Source organism: Zosterops lateralis (assembly GCF_965231275.1).
Source record: "Zosterops lateralis genome assembly, chromosome: 1".
In the NCBI taxonomy this organism is placed as follows: domain Eukaryota; kingdom Metazoa; phylum Chordata; class Aves; order Passeriformes; family Zosteropidae; genus Zosterops; species Zosterops lateralis.
In genome coordinates this window covers 45,499,581-45,518,363 of record NC_139762.1, presented here as the reverse complement: position 1 = coordinate 45,518,363, position 18,783 = coordinate 45,499,581, and the positions used below count along the sequence as shown (strand labels likewise).

General features: G+C 45.7%; 3 protein-coding genes across 4 annotated transcripts in view; 1 reads left to right on the top strand and 2 right to left on the bottom strand.

Annotated features, from left to right (window-relative positions):
* GLB1 (galactosidase beta 1) overlaps positions 1–8,487 on the bottom strand; it is a 41,621-nt gene extending 33,134 nt beyond the window's left edge. The window contains exon 1 of the mRNA XM_083874216.1: positions 8,424–8,487. Coding sequence (XP_083730342.1) covers positions 8,424–8,477 — 54 coding nt within the window. The 5' untranslated portion in view covers positions 8,478–8,487. The remainder of the gene's footprint in view (positions 1–8,423) is intronic.
* Positions 1,139–8,483, bottom strand: TMPPE (transmembrane protein with metallophosphoesterase domain). Of its 2 annotated transcripts, none has more exons than XM_083874234.1 (2): positions 8,424–8,483; positions 1,139–5,729 (listed from the first exon to the last, which is right to left on the bottom strand). In XM_083874234.1, exon 2 carries the CDS (start codon positions 5,638–5,640, stop codon positions 4,324–4,326), a length of 1,317 nt encoding a protein of 438 aa, XP_083730360.1. In that variant the 5' UTR covers positions 5,641–5,729; positions 8,424–8,483; the 3' UTR covers positions 1,139–4,323. The 2 variants fall into 2 exon arrangements, with proteins under 2 accessions (XP_083730360.1, XP_083730361.1); XM_083874235.1 differs by lacking the exon at positions 8,424–8,483 and adding an exon at positions 6,124–6,341.
* Positions 8,476–18,091, top strand: LOC310922814 (C-C chemokine receptor type 9-like; the record flags this gene model as incomplete). The annotated part of the gene is made up of 4 exons (XM_083883657.1): positions 8,476–8,891; positions 13,648–13,896; positions 16,389–16,449; positions 16,928–18,091. 4 exons carry the CDS (start codon positions 8,476–8,478, stop codon positions 18,089–18,091), a joined length of 1,890 nt encoding a protein of 629 aa, XP_083739783.1.
* Positions 18,092–18,783: the final 692 nt, after the last annotated feature.

Sequence of the window (18,783 nt, the reverse complement as noted above, 5' to 3'; positions counted from 1 at the left end):
GTGTGGTAATGTAATAGTTCTTGTAGGCTGTATGTAGATTCCCTAAGATTTTGTGTCTTGTATTGGTTGGTCACCGTAAATTAGAATATTCACCACAAAAGATGTATTGTAACATCACAAATAATGTATTGTAACAAGGACCTCTCTCTCTCTTCCCCCTGCTCTCTCTAGCTCTCTTTTCCCTGCTCTTACCTCTGCTCTCCTCCCCCTGACCCCTGCCACCTTGCTCTCTTGCTCCCTTCTCTCTTAGCTCTTACCCTCTTGTTCATTCTCCCTCTCTCTTTGGGGCTTCCCTTCAGCCGAGGCTGGTGGCTGAAGGCAAAGCCCTTTTTACCCATGACCCTTGCAATAAAACCACATGTTCTAGAATATCTCAGGTCAGCAGAGTTCCTTGTCCCTGCCATCCTCAGATGCTCCCACATACAGGCAATGGTACAGTGTTGTACCTTACATCCTCAGAGCATATTCACATGGAAAAGAGAAAAACTAAAGAATTTGTCCTTGCTTAAATCAAGTAAGAGTTTATTTTTGCAACCTTAATGCTATTTCAACGTAACATGCATGTCCTTTGACATAGGATTTTTTTCCCCATCTTCAACACAGAGAACCGTTTATCAGTGGCAAAAATCTCTCATTCTCCAAATCTACAAAATGGAGGGAATTTTTCTTATTTAGAAAGCAAACAAATGTACAAATCCTCTCTCCCTGAAGATTTTTAGCCTCTCTTGCCTCTCTTAAACCAATCACAGAACACCTCTTTCTCTATGTCAAAGCTTAGTATCAAAATTGAGAACCACAAATCATTCATTTTATTCTGTTCCTGACAAAAAAATTCTCTTAGTAACCTTTCTCTGCCCTCTCAGTGGTCCTTTTCTCTGCATTACATCCTCACCCCTGCTGTCTGGACTTCTTCTTCTAGTAGGCTTTAGGCAAAAGTAAGAGTGGCCTTTCCTTTCTCACTTTCCACCACGCCTCATTTAGCAGTGGGGATGTAAGAGTTCCCAAAACTAGTCAGGCTTATTGTTGGTAGCTTTTTGTTAGTAAACAGAATGAGTGTGTTAAAACTATTCAGCACAAACTGCTACAATGCATCTGGTACAAAATAAAAGGTCATAAGAAGCCTCATGCTTGATTATAAGAATAAAGTTTTATTTAATCCCAACATTTAAAGCATTTGTTATACCACAATTTACATATTTTCCAATCCATTCTATAGTAATTATACAATAAATATAATTTTCACAAAGTGACAATATTATTATATTCTGCTATTAATTCTGACATTAATTACCTCCTCCTCAGCCCCCAGTGAAGTGGGCTTTTATAGGATAAAATATATACTCATTTAGTTAATTTCTCCAGATTAAATACATTACACACACACAGAATTTACAAAAAATAAATTTAAAAAATTACAAAATAAGCAGCATAGCAATTTTCTTCATCTGAAATACTGAAAACAGGTCTGCATCGTGCACATTCAAATCAGACTGGAAAAAATATAGAGAGAACCTTGAAGGACAGTTAGAGATTGCTGATTAGAGAAATTATAGAAATGGTTCATTCCTTTTATCAAACAGAAAGTTGATCTAGGATACTTTCCATTCATAATTAAAAACCAAAATAAGAGAAGGCTTTGAAGTCTTTTGGCACAGAAAGAAAACAAGTAAGAAGTAATCACCAAGCAAACAACCTTTCAGAGAGAGAGATATAAAAAAAAATGGGCAAGAACTAAATTATATCAGGAAAACTCAATGAATTTATGAAATGACAATATGACCACTCCTAAAAGGATGCATATCTGCTTCTGAAAGGGTACATAATTATCTTCCAAGAGAGGCACATACAAAGTAATGAAGAAATTCTGGGATGGAAGGACCCCTTCAGCTACGTTTTTGCACACACTTGATCAGAATGAAGAGAGAAATAAAAAGGGCAGGGAAAAAAAAAGTAAGGAATACTGGCAACTCACTGGGAAACTGGCACAATCTAAAATCAGTCTCCTGTTGTGGAAACTGGCTTAACAATTAGCCTTGTTAACATGGCAAGAACAATCAGTGCAACAAGTGTAAAAATCCTCCTGGACTACTGGCCAGGTGAGAATACTCTGCACCATTAAACCCAGAGCACACAGCTCTTAACTGAAGGCATGTTGACAAGTAACCAGAGGGTTACAAGCTATCAAAATTAATTCCCTCCTCATAAGACCATCTGACACTATGTCACCGACTGCAAAAAGCCTCAGATGGATCCCACATCAACAGTGAGCAGTGTTGAATATACATGGAAATTTTAGGATACTTAAGCAGATATTATAACACCATCATTAAAAAAAAGTTTACAAAATTATAAGTGGTGGGAAACTGAAATTATCTAATCTGGCAAAGCAGAAGGCATGGCTGGTAAGGTATTCAGCTTTCAAACTGAAAGAGGACTGACTTCCTCTTAATTCCATTAACCTTTATGACACATTTACAGTATTTCTCATTATTCCTGAGTAAAAATGTAAGATGTTTGTACAGAGGAGCAGGACACAAAACCAATATAGGAATTAGAAACTCTGCCTGGGAGATGTCAAGAGAGTGGATAAAGTCAAACCTCAAACTTTAACTTACAAAACCTCTTGACTTTACAAGGACTATGGTGCTTTGAAAAAATCACTTTTCAAACACACCCCGATCTATCTCCTTCAACAGAAGAACCAAAGCTGAAGAATGAAACCAAGTGTTTATGGTTGTTTGGTTTAGGATCACACAGGAAGTTAGAAAAAGACTGAACATCACTGCTCTGGCCTTCCTTCCTCAGTTTCCTGGATAAGAACTTCTTTCTTTTGCCCCATGCTGTGGGTCTGCCTGAGAGGAACATGGGCACTGATGGGCAGAAAGGCAGAGCAAGGGAAACCCTGTGGCTACAACTGCAGACTGCATAGGTGGGATTCCCAGGCTAGAACTCTGTCATGTTTCACACAGCACCAATGAGGTGGGAGAGGAGGAGAGAGATGATGTACAGAAGTGTTTCACCAGCCTGGACAAAACCCACACATTATTTTACATCCTGGCTTTCTTATGTGAACACAAAGATATAGAAGCAAGAATGTTTGTATCAATTATTCTTTAATACCTCAAATTTCCCATAATTATGGTAATTTATGATAAGCCCTTCTATGACAGATGGGAAGAAATCCTTCATCCCTCATTATCCTGTAGCAGTTACTCTGCTAAATGCCCATCAGACAACCAGGACACTGACATACAAATGCTCTTTGGCAAAGTCACCTGCTGCAGAGTTTACTCTCATTAAAAGAGGACATCATTTACTTAAAGCCTTTAACAAATTTCAAGCATTAAGTCATTTGCATTGTTTTCAAATAGCATCTACTCGTTCTTGCAAGAGAAAAATCATGGAGGAAAAATTAGGCAGAAAGAAAAAAACACAGAATGAAGACCAAAGACACTGAGTATTTAAGCTTTGGAATTAGTGCTTTATATAAGGAGGTATTGCATGCTCAGACGGCAACAGAAGTTAATTTTGGAATTTTCCTCATTTGCTTTTTATTAGAGCTATTTTCAGTAGGCAATTACTGGATGCCCAGCTATTCTGGGGACAATGCCTGAGAAAGACAGCTACTTTCACCTTTTGGTGTCAGTGTCACCAGCTTTTTAACTGGACAAAACTGAATTTCAGAACTGATGCCTGGCAACTTATAGTACTAGTAAGAAGCCCAGACTGGAAGTCCTGGTGCATGCTGCAGACAGCAAGCAGGATAAAGATATCCAGCCTCAATTAAAAAAAAAAAAAAACCTAAACTATTAAACTATTCCTTTCCCATAACAACTCTAGCACAAGTCTCCTGGAATTTACATATTCAGTGCATACTCTTGCAGGCCTGTCTGCAAAACATGCATAAGTGACTTCACTGCACAAGCTCAGAACTTCACCTGCCTGAGATTTGATAAGGCAGCTGCCTGATGGATACCAAACAGTAGTAACCATCAGGAAGCCGCTGCAGGACACAGGTGTTACTAAACATGCACAGGACACACATTATCTCCATGACATCAGTGTTATCTTAAAATGCAGAACCTCAAAAACAATGAACTCAAAGACAGAATTTCTTCAGTAATTTAACATGTCCCAAATTTGTTTCACAGGCTCAAGATACAGTTAGTGTTTTCTGCTCAAACTTAACAAAACCTGCTGAAGTTCAGCCCAACATATCTTCTCTGGCTTCCCTGAAAAAGAATTTGCTTTCATAGTAGTAGAGCCAAAATACTGGCCAAAAAAAAAAAAAAAAAATTAGAAGTCTGTCAAGTGGAAAACTCCTCAAGGAGAACGCAGAATAATCTCTGTTATTTCAGCTCTGCTGCCCAGCCTCATGGGCATTCCATAGTACATCGTCCCCGGGCTGACGTAGACAAAGGTATTCTGCCCAACTTGGTACAAGCCAACGAAGAATGGATTCAGAAGATAAGCTCCAGCATTTAGAGGGAAAATCTGCCCTCCGTGAGTATGGCCAGAGAGAATCAAATTTATGTCTGGTCTCTCCCGAAGGGCCCACTTTGCAGCAATTGGCTGATGAGCTAAGAGCACTATTGCATGCTCATTGCTACAACCTCTGAGCGCTTTTTTCAAATCCATGCCATGTCCCGAATAGTGCAACACATCTGCTTCAATATCATCCACTCCAGCCAGGCAGAACCAGTCAGAAGTGCTCTTTGGTGAAACAATCTTCACATTCTCATTATGCAATGGCTGAATGTTAAATGATTTTAACAGCTCGAACCAGTTGCTAACATCTGAGGTGTAGTACTCATGGTTTCCTGTGACAAAGTAAGTCCCCAAAGGAGAATCAAGTTCTCCAAGAGGTTCAACAGCAGGTCGTATGATCTTTGCCTCAGCATCAGACAGGTCCCCAACAATCACGGTGATATCTGGTTTTAAAGCCTTAACCATTCTCACTATCATGGCAAGCTTGGTCTTCCCAACTGTAGGCCCCAGATGGATATCTGAAAGCAACACCACTTTCAGGTTATTCATTGTTGAGGGCAGCTTGTGAACTGGAATCTCCACTGAATTCACAGTAGGAGGCTGGGAAGCATTTAACAGCCCAACAATAGTCAGCACAACAGTCAGCAACACTGCCAGAATTGGTTTCAGTGCTGTTCTGCTCTTGTTGCCAGTGCCTGCCTTAGCAGCTCTCCCAGCCAAGAACTTGTAAGCCTGCTCTACAGAGCCTAGAGTGAAGAGGAAAAAGATGAGAATAATATAGGCCCCCAAGCAAGTGTAGGCAGCTAAAGAAAAGAAATAGGGCTCTTCTGCAACAAGAAATAGCAATGTAAAGAAGCTTGAATGAGCCAAAGCTAGAAACATGAACACAGCTACTTTCCACAGCATGAAACAGAAGGAGCTGGCAGCTGAAGACCTGGTGAACGTGGTGACTGTGCTTCTCCAAACATGAAGAGACCCCACCAACATGAGTGAATTAAAAAACAGTGCCATTTGCATCCTTAGAAGCCAGTGCCGTGTCCTGAAATCGAGTTTTTCCGCCAGGTAACTCCGTGATAGCGTCATGGAGAAGAAAACCACTCCTGCAGCCACTACAGCCTTTGCTTCAATGGGCAGTTGCTTGAAGGAGATCATCTTTGCTTCCTGACTGTTCCCTTCTGTTCTGCAGAAGTCTCCAGTAGTCAATAAAGTGGTTATGAACGGGTGCCTTGGGTCAACAAAGCCTGCAACCAGGAACCAGTATGAGCCACTTCAAAATATTATACACATTCCCTTTTTCCCAGACTGCAATAAAGGACTGTTACTCTACATACTACACGAGATGCTGGGCCATGCAGAATCGCTGTCATAAAGACACAAAGGAGATGTCCTGAAACAGAGTAAGTCAGACAACAGAAAAGACTGGATGCTGGAAGTCTTCTTCCAAGCTCCCTGTCTGCCTCCCTCAATCATTTCTCCCACACACACCCTTTCATTTTAAATTCTTTTTTCTCATCAAGACTTCCTAATAGTAGATGGCAATACATCACAGCAGGGATGCAATGAGTCCAGGGAACAACCATTATAGCATTTGTAAATCCCATACATGTTCTGGGACTAAGTTGCTTCTGATATTACCTCAATACGTTATTTCTGTTCTTCTTGCCAAGCAGTTGGCTCCATCTGAAAAGCAGGCATCACCCAACATCATCCTTAGCAAATGCAAGAGGCTCTATTAACACATGCTACAGCAGCAGTGAAATCCCCACTGGAAAAGATGCAACTGTGGTCCCAGAAACTGCAGATGACCAGCAGATATCCTTGCCTGCCAATGTGAATCAGATTTCTCCAAAGCCCTGAAAATCAGTAGAACCAGTGAAACTCACACTCTTTTGCTACTCACTTCCAGCTCACTTCCACTACATGTAGTTTTCCAGGACTCAACACCTGTTCTAGTACATCCTGGTCTAACAGGATGCAACTGAGTTGAAAAGGGATTGAAATACCAGCCCTGCTCCTTTGGAGGGGAGCACACAATCAAATCATGTCTGCTCACACACTGAAAACAAACAAGCGTCAGTTATGTTTGAATGGTAGCAGAACTCCCTGGTTTGCTCTGTATTTTGCTCAGTCACAGTGTGTCTATTAATGCTCAGGTTGCACATTTCTATTTAGAAGAAATCTATTGTTTTATTTTAATCATAGATGAAAGAAGTTTGGATAGTCTTTCATAACATGCAACAGAGACCATGTCTGACATAATAGTTCCATAATAGCGCATTTATTTTCAAAACACTTCCTGTCTCTCAATCCACACTTAGATAGAAGAAGCAAGCAATCATTACCACCAAAAATATCTCAGAACTGGGGCACAAAAGCAGCATTGTAGGGCTCAGCAGAGAGCCTGAGCCCAGAAGTCTTCAAACACCAGTTTGGCAGGTTGCTTATCTGTTGCATATGCCCTCAAGCTAATTTAAAAGAACATTAGCACATCTGTGATGACAGGAACCTTTGATCTACTCTGAGGACTAGACCAAGATTTTAAAAGACCCCTTCCCTCTGCTTGTGTCAGGGAAATCGTGCCTGCTCTCAAGCCCTTTCAGTTGTTACAAAACTACTCTTAAGAAATAGTGCTCTTTTACACATAGGTCTCTAGAAAAAACACACAGAGCTAAGAAGATAAGAGCACAAGAAATGCCCTACTGGTTCAAGTCCATAGGTCCTCTAGGCACCACACAATAGTCTGTCTGGACAAGAGCAGTCAGAAATGCTGTTTAAAGTAATGACAGGACCCCAGCCACAGTCTGGTCTGCTCCTTCACACTCCTTCAGCTGACAAAGTTACTGCACCAGGAATGTTAGAAGGCAAATCCTTGCACAGTCATTTCTGGATGTTGCTTATGAACCCAACGTATTTAAATTTGGCAAACCCTTTTTTTTTTTCTTTTTTTTTTTTTTTAAATCTGTTAAGTACTGTCTGGTTCTACAACCTCCCACGGCAGCAAACCCTCAAAACTGCATATTTACAGTATTTTATCTGTTTGAAACTAGCCTATTAAATCCCCCAGAAGTGCTAATACTACCAAGCTTGAAGAGTATTTGTTTTTTATTCTTCTTGCCTGCCATCTTCAAAATTTTGGAAGGCTCAGCCTTCAGAAGACTCACCCCTCAGAGACCACACCACTGCCACCCAATCTGCCCTTCCATAAGCTCTCATATGATACTGTTCTACTTTTCATACATCTTTAACCAGCTGTCCAGCTACAACATCTACCAAGGCAATAGTGACACCGCCTCAAACTGGAGGCATAGAGCACGAGAACTGTGGAGCCTGAGGATTCCCCCTCAGGCTGCCTTAATGTGTCCCCCGGGACAAGGCAGCTACAACAGAGTCTATGGAGAACAGGAAAAACCCCTTTTCCCCCTCACACACCAGAGGGTGAGCAAGTTTTCCCAGGGGATCTCCGGGCAGTGTCGGTGCCGGTTTCCCCAGGGCCCCGGGCTGCTCGGCGAGGCCTCCAGGACTCGTGGGGGCGGAGGGAGTCCCGGCCCGGCGGCCCCGCTCCGGCCACGGCTCCCCGAGAGCGGCCACGGCCCCCCGAGAGCGGCCCCGCTCCGGCCACGGCCTCCAGAGCGGCCCCGCAGCCCTTCCCCAGCCCCAGGGGCCGGGAGCGGGCCGCCCTGCTCGGGAGAAGGGCACGGATCCCTCTCCGGGATCTCCCCCTCGGCGCAGCCACAAGCCCGGCACCCGCGCCCCGTGCGCCGCCCTGAATCGCTCCTGGTTTCAAAAGGGACCGAGGTGAAGCGCCCTCCTCCAGCAGCAGCAGCGGGAGGAGGCCCCTGCCAGCCCTCCCCCGGCCAGGCCGGCCCCCCGCGCCCCTCGGGCCGCCCCCCTTAGCCCCGGTGTCCCTGGCGGAGCAGGGCCAGGCGGGCACTCACCGCCGCCCCGAGGAGCGCGGCCAGGGCGGCCAGCGGCAGCAGCAGCCGCAGCATGGCGGGCGGGCGGGCGGCGGCCAGGAAACGGCGGCGTCAGCTGACGGCCCCGCCGGGAAACGGCCGCCGCTGGACGGGCATCCCACTCCTCCTCCTCCTCTTCCTCTTCCCTGCCCACCGCCAGCAGGAGCGCCGCTCCGCCCCCCGAGCCCGGGCTCCTCCTGCCCTCACCGCCCCGGAGCCGCCCCCGGGCTGGGCCGTGCAGCCGCGTGTGCTGCTGCCCCTGTTAGAGCACTGCCCTGCCCTGCCCTGCCTGTCAGGAGCTCACAGGAGACCTTTGGGTACAGCCTCCCATGGTGAATACATCCCAGGATTTCTCCCACTCAAGTTTCGAAAATGGAAAGGTCTTGCTGATATTTACCTCAGCCCACCATCCCGACAGGCCGCGCTGGGCCTGGGTGCTCTCCTTCCCAGGTTAAAGCTCTGTCATCCTCTTTCGGGAGCCCTGCACTGAAATCAAGAGACAACCTCCAATACTGAGCACAGCTCCAAAGATTGCTGCCACACAAAAAGTGCCAGGACAAAAAGGTGATTCTGGCCTTTACCTGCAGTGGTCAGGCCATCATCTGCAGCACCACACACTGGGGCCTGTCCAAGGCCGAGGACTTGCCCCAGCTCCCTCCCCAGAGGAATGATAGAACAGCCACCTCTGCCACCTTGGCTGGGCAGGAAGGCAGAAAAAGGCATTTTCCAGGGTATTGGGAAAGATTAATCAGGGAAACCTTATAAATATGATTGCTTAGCAAAAGATTCTGAAAATATGAAACTTGTAATCGAAATAGAAATAGAAGCTTACTTTGAGTTGTAGGATACTGAGTTTTAGTTACTATATAACTTAAAGACAATAGCTTGGTTAGCTGAAGGAAAATTTTTTTGATTGAACAATACTTTTTTGCTGGCTAAAGGATTTAAAAGTCAATGTAGCAAAACAGAAAAGTCTAAAGAGTAGTTTTTAGAGTTTAAACTATAACACATGGTAATGTAGTAGTTCTTATAGGCTGTATGTAGATTCTATAGGAATTTGTGTCTTGTATTGGTTGGTCACTGTAAATTAGAATATTCATCACAAAAGAAGATATAATGTATTGTAACCAGGACCTTGCTCTCTTCGCTTTTTCTCTCTGGACCTTGCTCTCCTTTCCCTGCTCTTACCTCTGCTCTCTTCCCCCTGCACTCTGACCCCTGCCCCCTTGCTCTCTCTCTCCCCTCTTCTTAGCCCATATCCTCTTGCTCTGTCTCGTTCTCTCTCTGGGACTCCCCTTCAGCCCAGGCTGGTGGCTGAAGGGAAGGCCCTTTCTACCCACGACCCTTGCAATAAAACCACATATTCTAGAATATCTCAGGTTTGCAGAGTACCTTGTCCCTGTAAGTCTCGGATGCTTCTACACCAGGGGACCTGACTAACTAGTTCCCCAAGTGGCCTGGATTTTGCTCACTTTATGTCCAGAGCTGAAGTTTTGCTGCTAGTTTTCGTCGTGTCAGCAGAGATTTTAAACTTGATTGCTTCGTGGTTGCTGTGGCTAAGAAAATCATCGCTCAAGAAAGTCACAAATCATCACTTTGCCTGTAATCCCTCTCTGTTAACAGGCAATAAATCAAGGAGAGTGCCTTTCCCAGTCAGTTCTTGGTATAGGTGAGGTGTAGGTGTTTCAGGAATCTTATGGACCTGTGTTATCAGCTATGTTGATTTACAGGCCAAGTAAGCAACTAAGAAGTACTTAGTTGTGTAAAGACTAATTTGTTGGTGTTGTCATCCTGGGTGGCCTATAGTAAACTACCACAATCACACCCACTTTGTTTGTTGTCCTTTAATCCTTACCTGGAGGCTCACTTATGCCAGTGACAGTGCATCTCTGGGGCTGAGCCAAGCTCCTCTTGCTTGTTCCTCATGCTGTGTGTAGAAGAACTTCAAATGCACAAAACCCACTGCCTCATACAGCCAACCAAGGATCTCACTGGTGTACAGTCTCTCAGTCTTTGGTGTGCAATTCCTTTGTTCATCCCTGGCAAGCCTCGTTTTATCCCTTTGCCCTGCACACTTCTGAAGGGAGTTAACTCAAGAGTTAAAAGTCACAGTATGAATCAGCCTACAGCACGAGTAACAAAGACAGTGGTTCTCCTAAAATAGTAGTTGGACCTGAGATCTGTAAAGTTTTTATATCCCTTGAGAACAGACGCAGCCAAAAGAATGTTTGGTCTAAAATGGGCATTCCAAGCTAGGCAAGCAGGCACAGGCAGCTCCCAGTTTAATTAAGAATACCCAGCACAGGAATATGAAGACCTGACAGGAATGAGAACATTTAACATCAGTCTTTGGGGTCTGTTTTGTCTGTCCCTGCTTGCCAAGTGCTCTGTAAAAGGAGCTGATGGTGTCATGGCTCTGTAGAGGATTTGCTAGAAAATTCCTTGCCAGCGAACAGGAATTGGGTTCACAGAAATATATATATATATATGTATATATATATATAGTGGTAGAAACTGGATAACTCTGTATCTTCAGTACCTAGACTTTAAACTTGTTCTGGTTTTGTGGAGGAAAACTGTTGCTACACTTAGGGTAATGTAAATAATTTTTTTTCCCTTCAACCTCTGTGTTTGCAACCCATCCTTACAGCCAAAACTGTTACTTCAGCTGTTAGTTTACCTGTGCAAGCCTGGGCTGATACATTTTTGTGGTGGATGTTCTAATTGCCAGGGCCATTCAGAAAGTTTTCAAGATGGTTTTTTACTTTAACTCTCCAGCTTTCTGAAAAGAAGGAAAATTTTAATGACTGTGTACCCATGCTGGAACAAGAAGACCTTTGTGTAATCTACATAAGCAACTTACCTGTCTGAAATTGCAGTCAGAGGCACTAATCTCACCAACTGCAAATATCTTCCTCATAGAGGACAGTGAATTGCAGCCACAGCCTCTCCCCTGAACATCTGAGGGGGTTATTGAACCTCTCAAACAGCCTGCTTGAAATGAGGCAGCTTAATGTCCTCCTTTTACCCAAGGAAAGGAAAATAGGTATGTTAAAATATGGATTTACTGCAAACACGACGCAGTTTTCACTATGAAAAAAAGGAAACTTCTTGGTCAGGCTCAGCAGAGGATATAACCCTAAGTTTTGTTCTATTTCTGCAAAATCTATTTCTGCAAGATCTTCTAACATCTGATCAACACGTCAAGCTAAGTACTTCTCTGCCTATAGTACCTGCAAAAAATGAAGAGCTGTAAAAATCATCCCCAAATTGTGCTTAAGCACCCCAAAGTTAAAAAGAGGACATAGAAGAAATGTTGGTGGTTTTAATTTTCTCACTTTAAACAAAACAAACAACAGTGTTTCACTTGCAAGTTCTCTTGATGGACATGAAAGCAATAGATTTGTTAGGAAAACAGAGATGCTTAGTTTTGCATCAATATGAGCTGAAGGAAAGTCACAAGTTATCTCACAATGCATGCTGGTATTGCAAGAACTGATGGCCTTGCCTCTGATTTTGCTTGAAAGAATTTAACTGTGGATGGCATTGAGTGAGGATACAAATCAGGAACCAGTTTGGCAGAAATTTGGTAAGAGGACTAACATTCACACCAGTCTGCTTTTGTTCCCATTCTTGGGGGCAAAAAAGCTGCTGTTGTCAGCAATACTCAACAGATGTCATGTGGCAGGAAAGTAATGAACAGGATAAGCAGCTGCCCCTGTACTGGTCTGGAGGTTTATCTACCCTGGGGGATTTTAGTACAGTGGGACTGGCTCTGTAAAGTGATGGGTTAAATTATTACTTTGCTTCCAGGGAGGATTAAATTAAGGCTGATCGAAGTCACTTAAATCCTGAACATGAGGGCTCAAATTCATGGAGGAGAGACCAAAGGATGTGAAGATCCTTTGCATCAGAGGCTTTGCTCATGGGCATGCTTTTACCCCACTGCAGTTAATGTAGCTCTCCCAAAGCCGAATCAGCTTGCCTTATAGCAAGGGCCAAACTACCTTGAAATAAGGATAATTACTGTGCATCCACTGTCAGGCAGCCATTTGCAAGCTCAGAGGAACTCATCCCTTATCCCAGAGACTATGCCTGTGCTTTCACATGTGCTTTCCTTAGCAGGGGCCCTGAGGTTTGGCTGAGATCTACTCCCCCTCTTCTGTTTTTCTAGAGGATGGCCCAGAAGGTGGAAGAGGCCATGTCCTGTACAGTGGTATCATCATACAGACCTGTGCCTGTTTCATGAAGGGTTTCAAGATAACAACAATTACTAGAGATACGCAGACACCTTAGGGGAGATTTTGCAGTTGATGGTGGAGCATCCTGGGCTCCTTCCCCTAGGAAGGAGATGCTTTGCTGCTGACATGAGCATGATGCCAAGTAACAGCAGAGGCCAACCCAAAACCTAGCCAGAATCACTGTTTTTTCCATAATTGGAACTGAGCCTGAACTGTGATTTGGAAATTTCCTTGAAGTGTGAATTGAACAAGGATTGGTCACAGCCGAACACCATCATTACTGCAGAACCCCGTGGTGCTCAGACTTCCTGCAGAGAGGGGAACCTAAATCAGCATAATTTGCATGCCAGCTAACCAGAAAGAAGACATAAGATGTACAAGTTCATACTTCTATTAACTGTTATGAATAAAAATGGGCGGAGAAAATATTAATCTCCATAAACGCCTTTATTAATCAGCTCTTATTAATATTTGCCCGAGGGGTTTGGTCGCCGTGGAGGAGGAGGGCTTTATCAGCTCTGCTGCATGCAATTCAACAGAGCTGGAGGACTGGCCCTCGCCTGGGGAGCAACCCCAAAGTCCTGTCAGTTCTTTGTTTTCTCCTGTGGTCTCATCTCCGGTTTGGTCTTTTTAACTTACGGCTAGTAAGCTAAACTGGAGAAATTAGCTCTTCTGATTCTCTAGGGTCCACACGGCTGAGTATTAGTTCTTATCCGTTTTAATTTTACTTGGTTTTTATTTGATAAGGGTATTTTTATGTTAGATTTCATCCCGGGACGCTTTCGGAGTTCTTAATTTGCATGCGGGATCACCGGGGCGGGGGCTTGGAGCTCTTTGCGGCCATGGGGTAGTTTTTGCCGCAGCAATGGCGTCTCAGTTTCATGCTGCTTCACAGCGGCGGCAGTGTTGTGGGGGTTTGGACCGGGGGGGTGGAACGTGGTGGGTGTGGGGTTTTTCCCCTGAAGCGGGGCAGAGGTCCGGCTGGCTCGGGGGACGCCTCATCTGGCCGAGGCGGCTGACCGCGTGGCGGCTGCGGCGACTTGCACGGGGAGCATGGCAACTGCGGGCAGGCGGGGCGGCCGGGGCTCTCCTCTCTTCGCTCTGGCGGCGGCGGCGGGGGTCGGGACCTCCCCGTGCCAGACGGCCGACCGCCTCGCGGCTGGAGCCCCACCGAGGCGGGAGCCAGGCGGGCGGCTCCGCAGGCTGGACGGCCGGTGTGGGAGGCCTCGCAGACTCTTGGGTTTTTTTCCCACCGGCTCCCGGCCGCGGATGGGGCTGGGATGGGGCCCCTCTGCAGCGAACCGGGGGGGGAAGACGGGGCGGCATGGGGGGGAAAGCGGCCGGCTTCTCTCCGCTCCGGCGGCGGCGGCGGCGGGGGTCGGGACTTCCCGTGCCAGACGGCCGACTGTTTTGCGGCTGGAGCTCCGTTGAGGCAGGCAGCTCCGCTGCGGTTCCTTCGCCCCATCTCTGACCTGGGGTGGGGGCGCGGTGCTTGAGCTTTGATGGGAACGGGTTCTTTGTTTTTGAGGTGGTCTGGGAGGAAAGGTGCCACGTGCCACTGAGGTGGCTTTCCACTGTTACATCATAGGACAAACACCCCAAATTTCATTTTTAACATTAACCACTTCTCACTGCCTTCCTTTTCAAAGTCTTCCCTGCCACACTCTTCTGGATGGTTGTCACATAAAGATGTGCCGCCAGTTGCCACCAGTAGGGACTTCATGGGACTGCCTGCCATTCTGTCCTGAGTCTCCCCACTTTCTGCAGCAGGAATAACCTGGCCTTTCCTCTTGAAGGTGGCATACTTCTGTTTTGCTCCATTTTGCTGTTGTTTGCAAAGCAGCTGGTGTTGCAGGGCACGATACAGACCCTGCGATCTTGGCTCCTGTCAGCTGGCAGCCTTGGCAGGCAGCAGTGGGAAGCTGTGACCATGGGTCAACCTGGAGCGGGCAGGACTCGACCCAGCTCCTCATTCCTGTCTCAGCCTCCTAAAAAGACACTGGAAACTGCCCAAAGACACCCAGTTCTTGTTCGAGGGTATTTTTTTTCTCCCCAGTTAAAGTGTTTTGCAGCAGGACACAACCTAGCAGCAACCTCTGATTTGCCCTGTGCTAGATGATCCGCATGAGCAGAAAATTGATGGTATGAGACATTGTCCTTTTGGTATCAAAAGAGCTTACCAGGAAAAAAAAAACCCCAAAATAAAAATAAAAGAAAGAGAAGATTGCCATCTGTGTTTGAGCCACCTAAATCATGAAAACCGCAGAGCAAATGGTCTGTAAATAGTGAGAAATAGTGAGTAAATAGTGAGAAATCTAATCAGGCTGAGGCCCCAGGAGCACTCGCTCATCTCAGCCTACAAAAAGGTTAATTGTAGGTGTAAAGAGCAAAGATCACATGCAGAGTGTGACTCCTGGGTGCCACATCCAGGCTGGCCTTCCGGCCTTCCTGCAGCAGCAGTTCGTCCCCTCACTCCTCCATTATTCATGTCTCTCTTTCCCATGAGAAGCCTCCATGGAAAAGAAACTGATTTACAAATCACTTTTCCACTCCCCCCCCCGCCCCTCCCCACTAAACTGGCCCAGTTACAATGATCTTTTTGTTTGCAGTTTAAAGTAGGTTTGACAGCTAGAAGAGAATAACATAACAAAAGCTCCCCAGGGATACACAGATCTGCACCCTTCACCAGATGCTGCAATGACATGTTAGAAAGTGAGTTCTGGAGAGAAATCAGGAGGTCACGGACTGCCTGCTGCCAGCCACAGGTGCTTTTGGTCAGCCCACAACGAGCAGTCAGAGGGAAGTCAGAACATGAACATGGGCCATTTCCCCATGGAGGAGGTTTGGTTCAATCCACTTCTGCTGTGGTCTCTGCTAGGTGACCTCTTGGTTACATGAGCTGCTTTAGGAGAGGTCTGGAGGAAAGGTCTGTGCTAGTTGAAGGTCAGTAGCATTGACCCACCTTGTGTTGTCACCAGGCTTCATCCCCAGGCATTATTCTGGACAAGCTGGTGCAGAACATGTGGAATACTTAGGTGTATTTGTCTTGCATCGAGTGCACCAGGCTCAGCTATCTTTTGTGATGGTTGACCGACCAGAAAAGCAATCTGCAGCAGAAAAAGCCCAATATTTTCTTGTTTACTGGGGGTTAATGATCAGCTTTGCAGTCCAACAGCAATGAGCACTGTGCCTAAACTCACAGATAAGAAAGAGGAGCTGCAGGCAGAGATTAGTCACTTGCTGCAGAGGATGCAAATATTTAAGACTGCAAAGTACTACTAAAGCCAGGTACTTTTCCTTCTTAGTTGCTAGATAATTTAAGAGGAACATTTCAATTTTTTCTCATGAATCTTTTGCAAGATACAGTGCTTTCAGATTACTTTTTACATGTGCACACTGGGGAGTCTGCACCTTGTTAGAAATGAGATTGCTGTGACTGTAGTACATCAAAGGACTTAATCAGCACAGTGCCATAGAGAAGCTGAAGACCTAATGTAGGTTAAATGTAAATTTGTAAAATGGAAATAACTAAATAATTCAAATCAGTGACATCAATTTCTGTGTGGTTTGTTCATCTTCCGGCCAGACTTGTTTCAGAGAGTTGAGGTTTTTATTAAAGGTAGAAGAAGAAGTACAAGGAAGAGAGTCACAGTCCTGCTTCAGAGTTGTTTCAAATCAGTTGTTTCCCCCCATCTTTCCTCTCCAGGCTACAGAGGTTCCTTCAGGACCAAGGAACGATCTGGCTGAAGATGGCAGCTGCAAGTGCAGTGAGTATACAGCTATGTCACTGTTGATCTCCTTTTCCTTCCCCCTCTCTTTGTCTCCATCAGTTTTCTGTCTCTTTTGAGCCACTGGTACCATCCCAACGTAGCAGTAACACAAAGACTTCTTCTCCACCTCTTTCCAAGTTGAGCATTTTGCCTTTTGTTATGTATTTGAAGCCAAGCAAACCATGTTTTGAATCATCAGACAGAGCTAATGCTTTCACCGCCTGCCATTTTAATAACTGAAGTTGGCTGGATGTTGTGAACTGCTCTTTTGTGAGTTTCTCACTCAATGGGTCATTTTTGTAAATCTCTGCTGTGCTGCACACTTCAATCTGAAATGACCTGTTTCACTGTCAGCCTTTGGACTTTCTCATTTAAATTGAATACATTAGGCATCTCCAATTGCATCTGGTGGAGAGGGGCAAATGTATGCTTTACTGAGTCTCTCAACACAAATTTACTAGATGTCTTATTGCAGGTCACACATCCTGGCAAGGGTAGCCTGGATTACTACAGGAATGACAGCACGGTGCTATCCCTGTGTGAAAACACAGTGAATAGCACGGACTTCATGTGTGACAAGAGGCAGGTCAGGCAGTTTGCTCAAGCCTTCCTGCCAGTGTTTTTTTGGCTCCTCTTCGCTGTGGGCACAGTGGGGAACACCTTGGTTGTGCTTGTCTATTGCAAATACCACTTCAGGAGGAGTGTGATGGATCAGTACCTGCTGCACCTGGCCATTGCTGACCTCCTGCTCCTTTTCACCTTCCCCTTCTGGGCCAAGGCTGCTTCCGATGGATGGATCTTTAAGGACTTCATGTGCAAAGTTGTCAACAGCATGTATAAGATCAACTTCTATGGCTGCAGCTTGCTTCTAACCTGCATCAGCTTTGACAGGTACGTCACTGTAGTCCAAGCAATGAAAGCTAAAACTTGTAGGCGAAGGTGGTTCCTGCGCAGCAGGCTCATGTGCCTGGCTGTCTGGCTGACATCTGTGGGCCTGTGCATCCCAGAAATCATTTACAGCCAGAGCACGCAGATCGGTGATGTAACAGTTTGCAAAATTATGTACCCACCAAATGTCAGCGTGATCTTCAGAGTTATGGTCCTGGCCTTGAAAGTCATCATAGGGTTCTTCCTCCCGCTCCTTGTCATGGTGATTTGTTATACTCTTATCATCAACACCCTCCTACAAGCCAAAAGATTCCAAAAGCAGAAGTCGCTGAAGATTATCACCATGATCATCACCGCTTTCCTCCTCTCTCAGTTCCCATACAATATTGTTTTGCTGGTCAAAGCCATCAACACCTACACCGGGGTGGTGCACAGTTGTCAGGCTGCCAACCAGCTGGACATTGGGCTGCAGGTCACCCAGAGCATCGCCTTCTTCCACAGCTGCCTCAACCCCTTCCTCTATGTATTTGCTGGCGAGAGGTTCAGGGTGGCGCTGGGCAGGATGATGCAAAGCTGTGGCTGCTGCTGGAGCAGGGGCCAGGAGCACTCCTCTGCCTATGACAGCCCAGAGCACAGCTCAAACTGGTCCTTTGCCATGCTGGGGAGGCGGCAGGCCAGGAACTCCCTGATCTTCAACACTCACTGGACCTCCTCTGTTACATCCCCTCCTTGCAGTCATCCTATAAGTTAGTGCTCACCTTCTCCTCTCCACAGAAGCACCAAGCTCTTTGGAAACCACCTGTATACCCCAAAGATTATCCTAGAGGGGCAGAAAGTGTTGGGGACCTGTCCTTGATGTGCGGGACTCAACTGAGGGTTGCTGGCTGAGAGAACAGGAAACCTTTGGCAGATGGCAGCAAAATGGAACTATACTTGCTATAAACAGAACTGATAGATGTCAAAAACTATCTTTGTGACAGATGGCCCATCTGCAACTCAGACCACAACCTGAAATAACAAGTTCTGCAGCGGGTGATAAACCCAGCTATGGCAACAACAGAGGCAGATGAAGTGTTGTGTCCATAGAAAGCAGCAGGAGGGGGTTCAGCCTTCATTTGCTGTCATACGAGGTTCCCCTGTGAGGGTGGTCTGACTTGGGAGCCCTGCCAGATTCCTAAACCAGATCCAGTCTCGTGTAAAGGGGAATGGCCGTTAGCTCTGAGACTGGTTTGTTGAAGTGAGCAAATGCTGCTCTCTGTGCCTGGGCAAATGCAACTCTCTTTGGCTGCATAGGTGGTTTTTCTTGCAAAGAAAAGCCAGTTGTTCGTGTACATAAAGTGGGCATTGCAGAATGTGGTCAGTCATTCTCCTGTATTTTAGCTGTGTGATGTCAGGTACAATGGCTCCTCTTTTGATACTGGAAACAAATCACTCCTCACAATA

Bases quoted from the DNA above. Each gene is read 5' to 3' on its own strand.
- TMPPE (XM_083874234.1), bottom strand. From the start codon at position 5,640: ATGATCTCCTTCAAGCAACTGCCCATTGAAGCAAAGGCTGTAGTGGCT.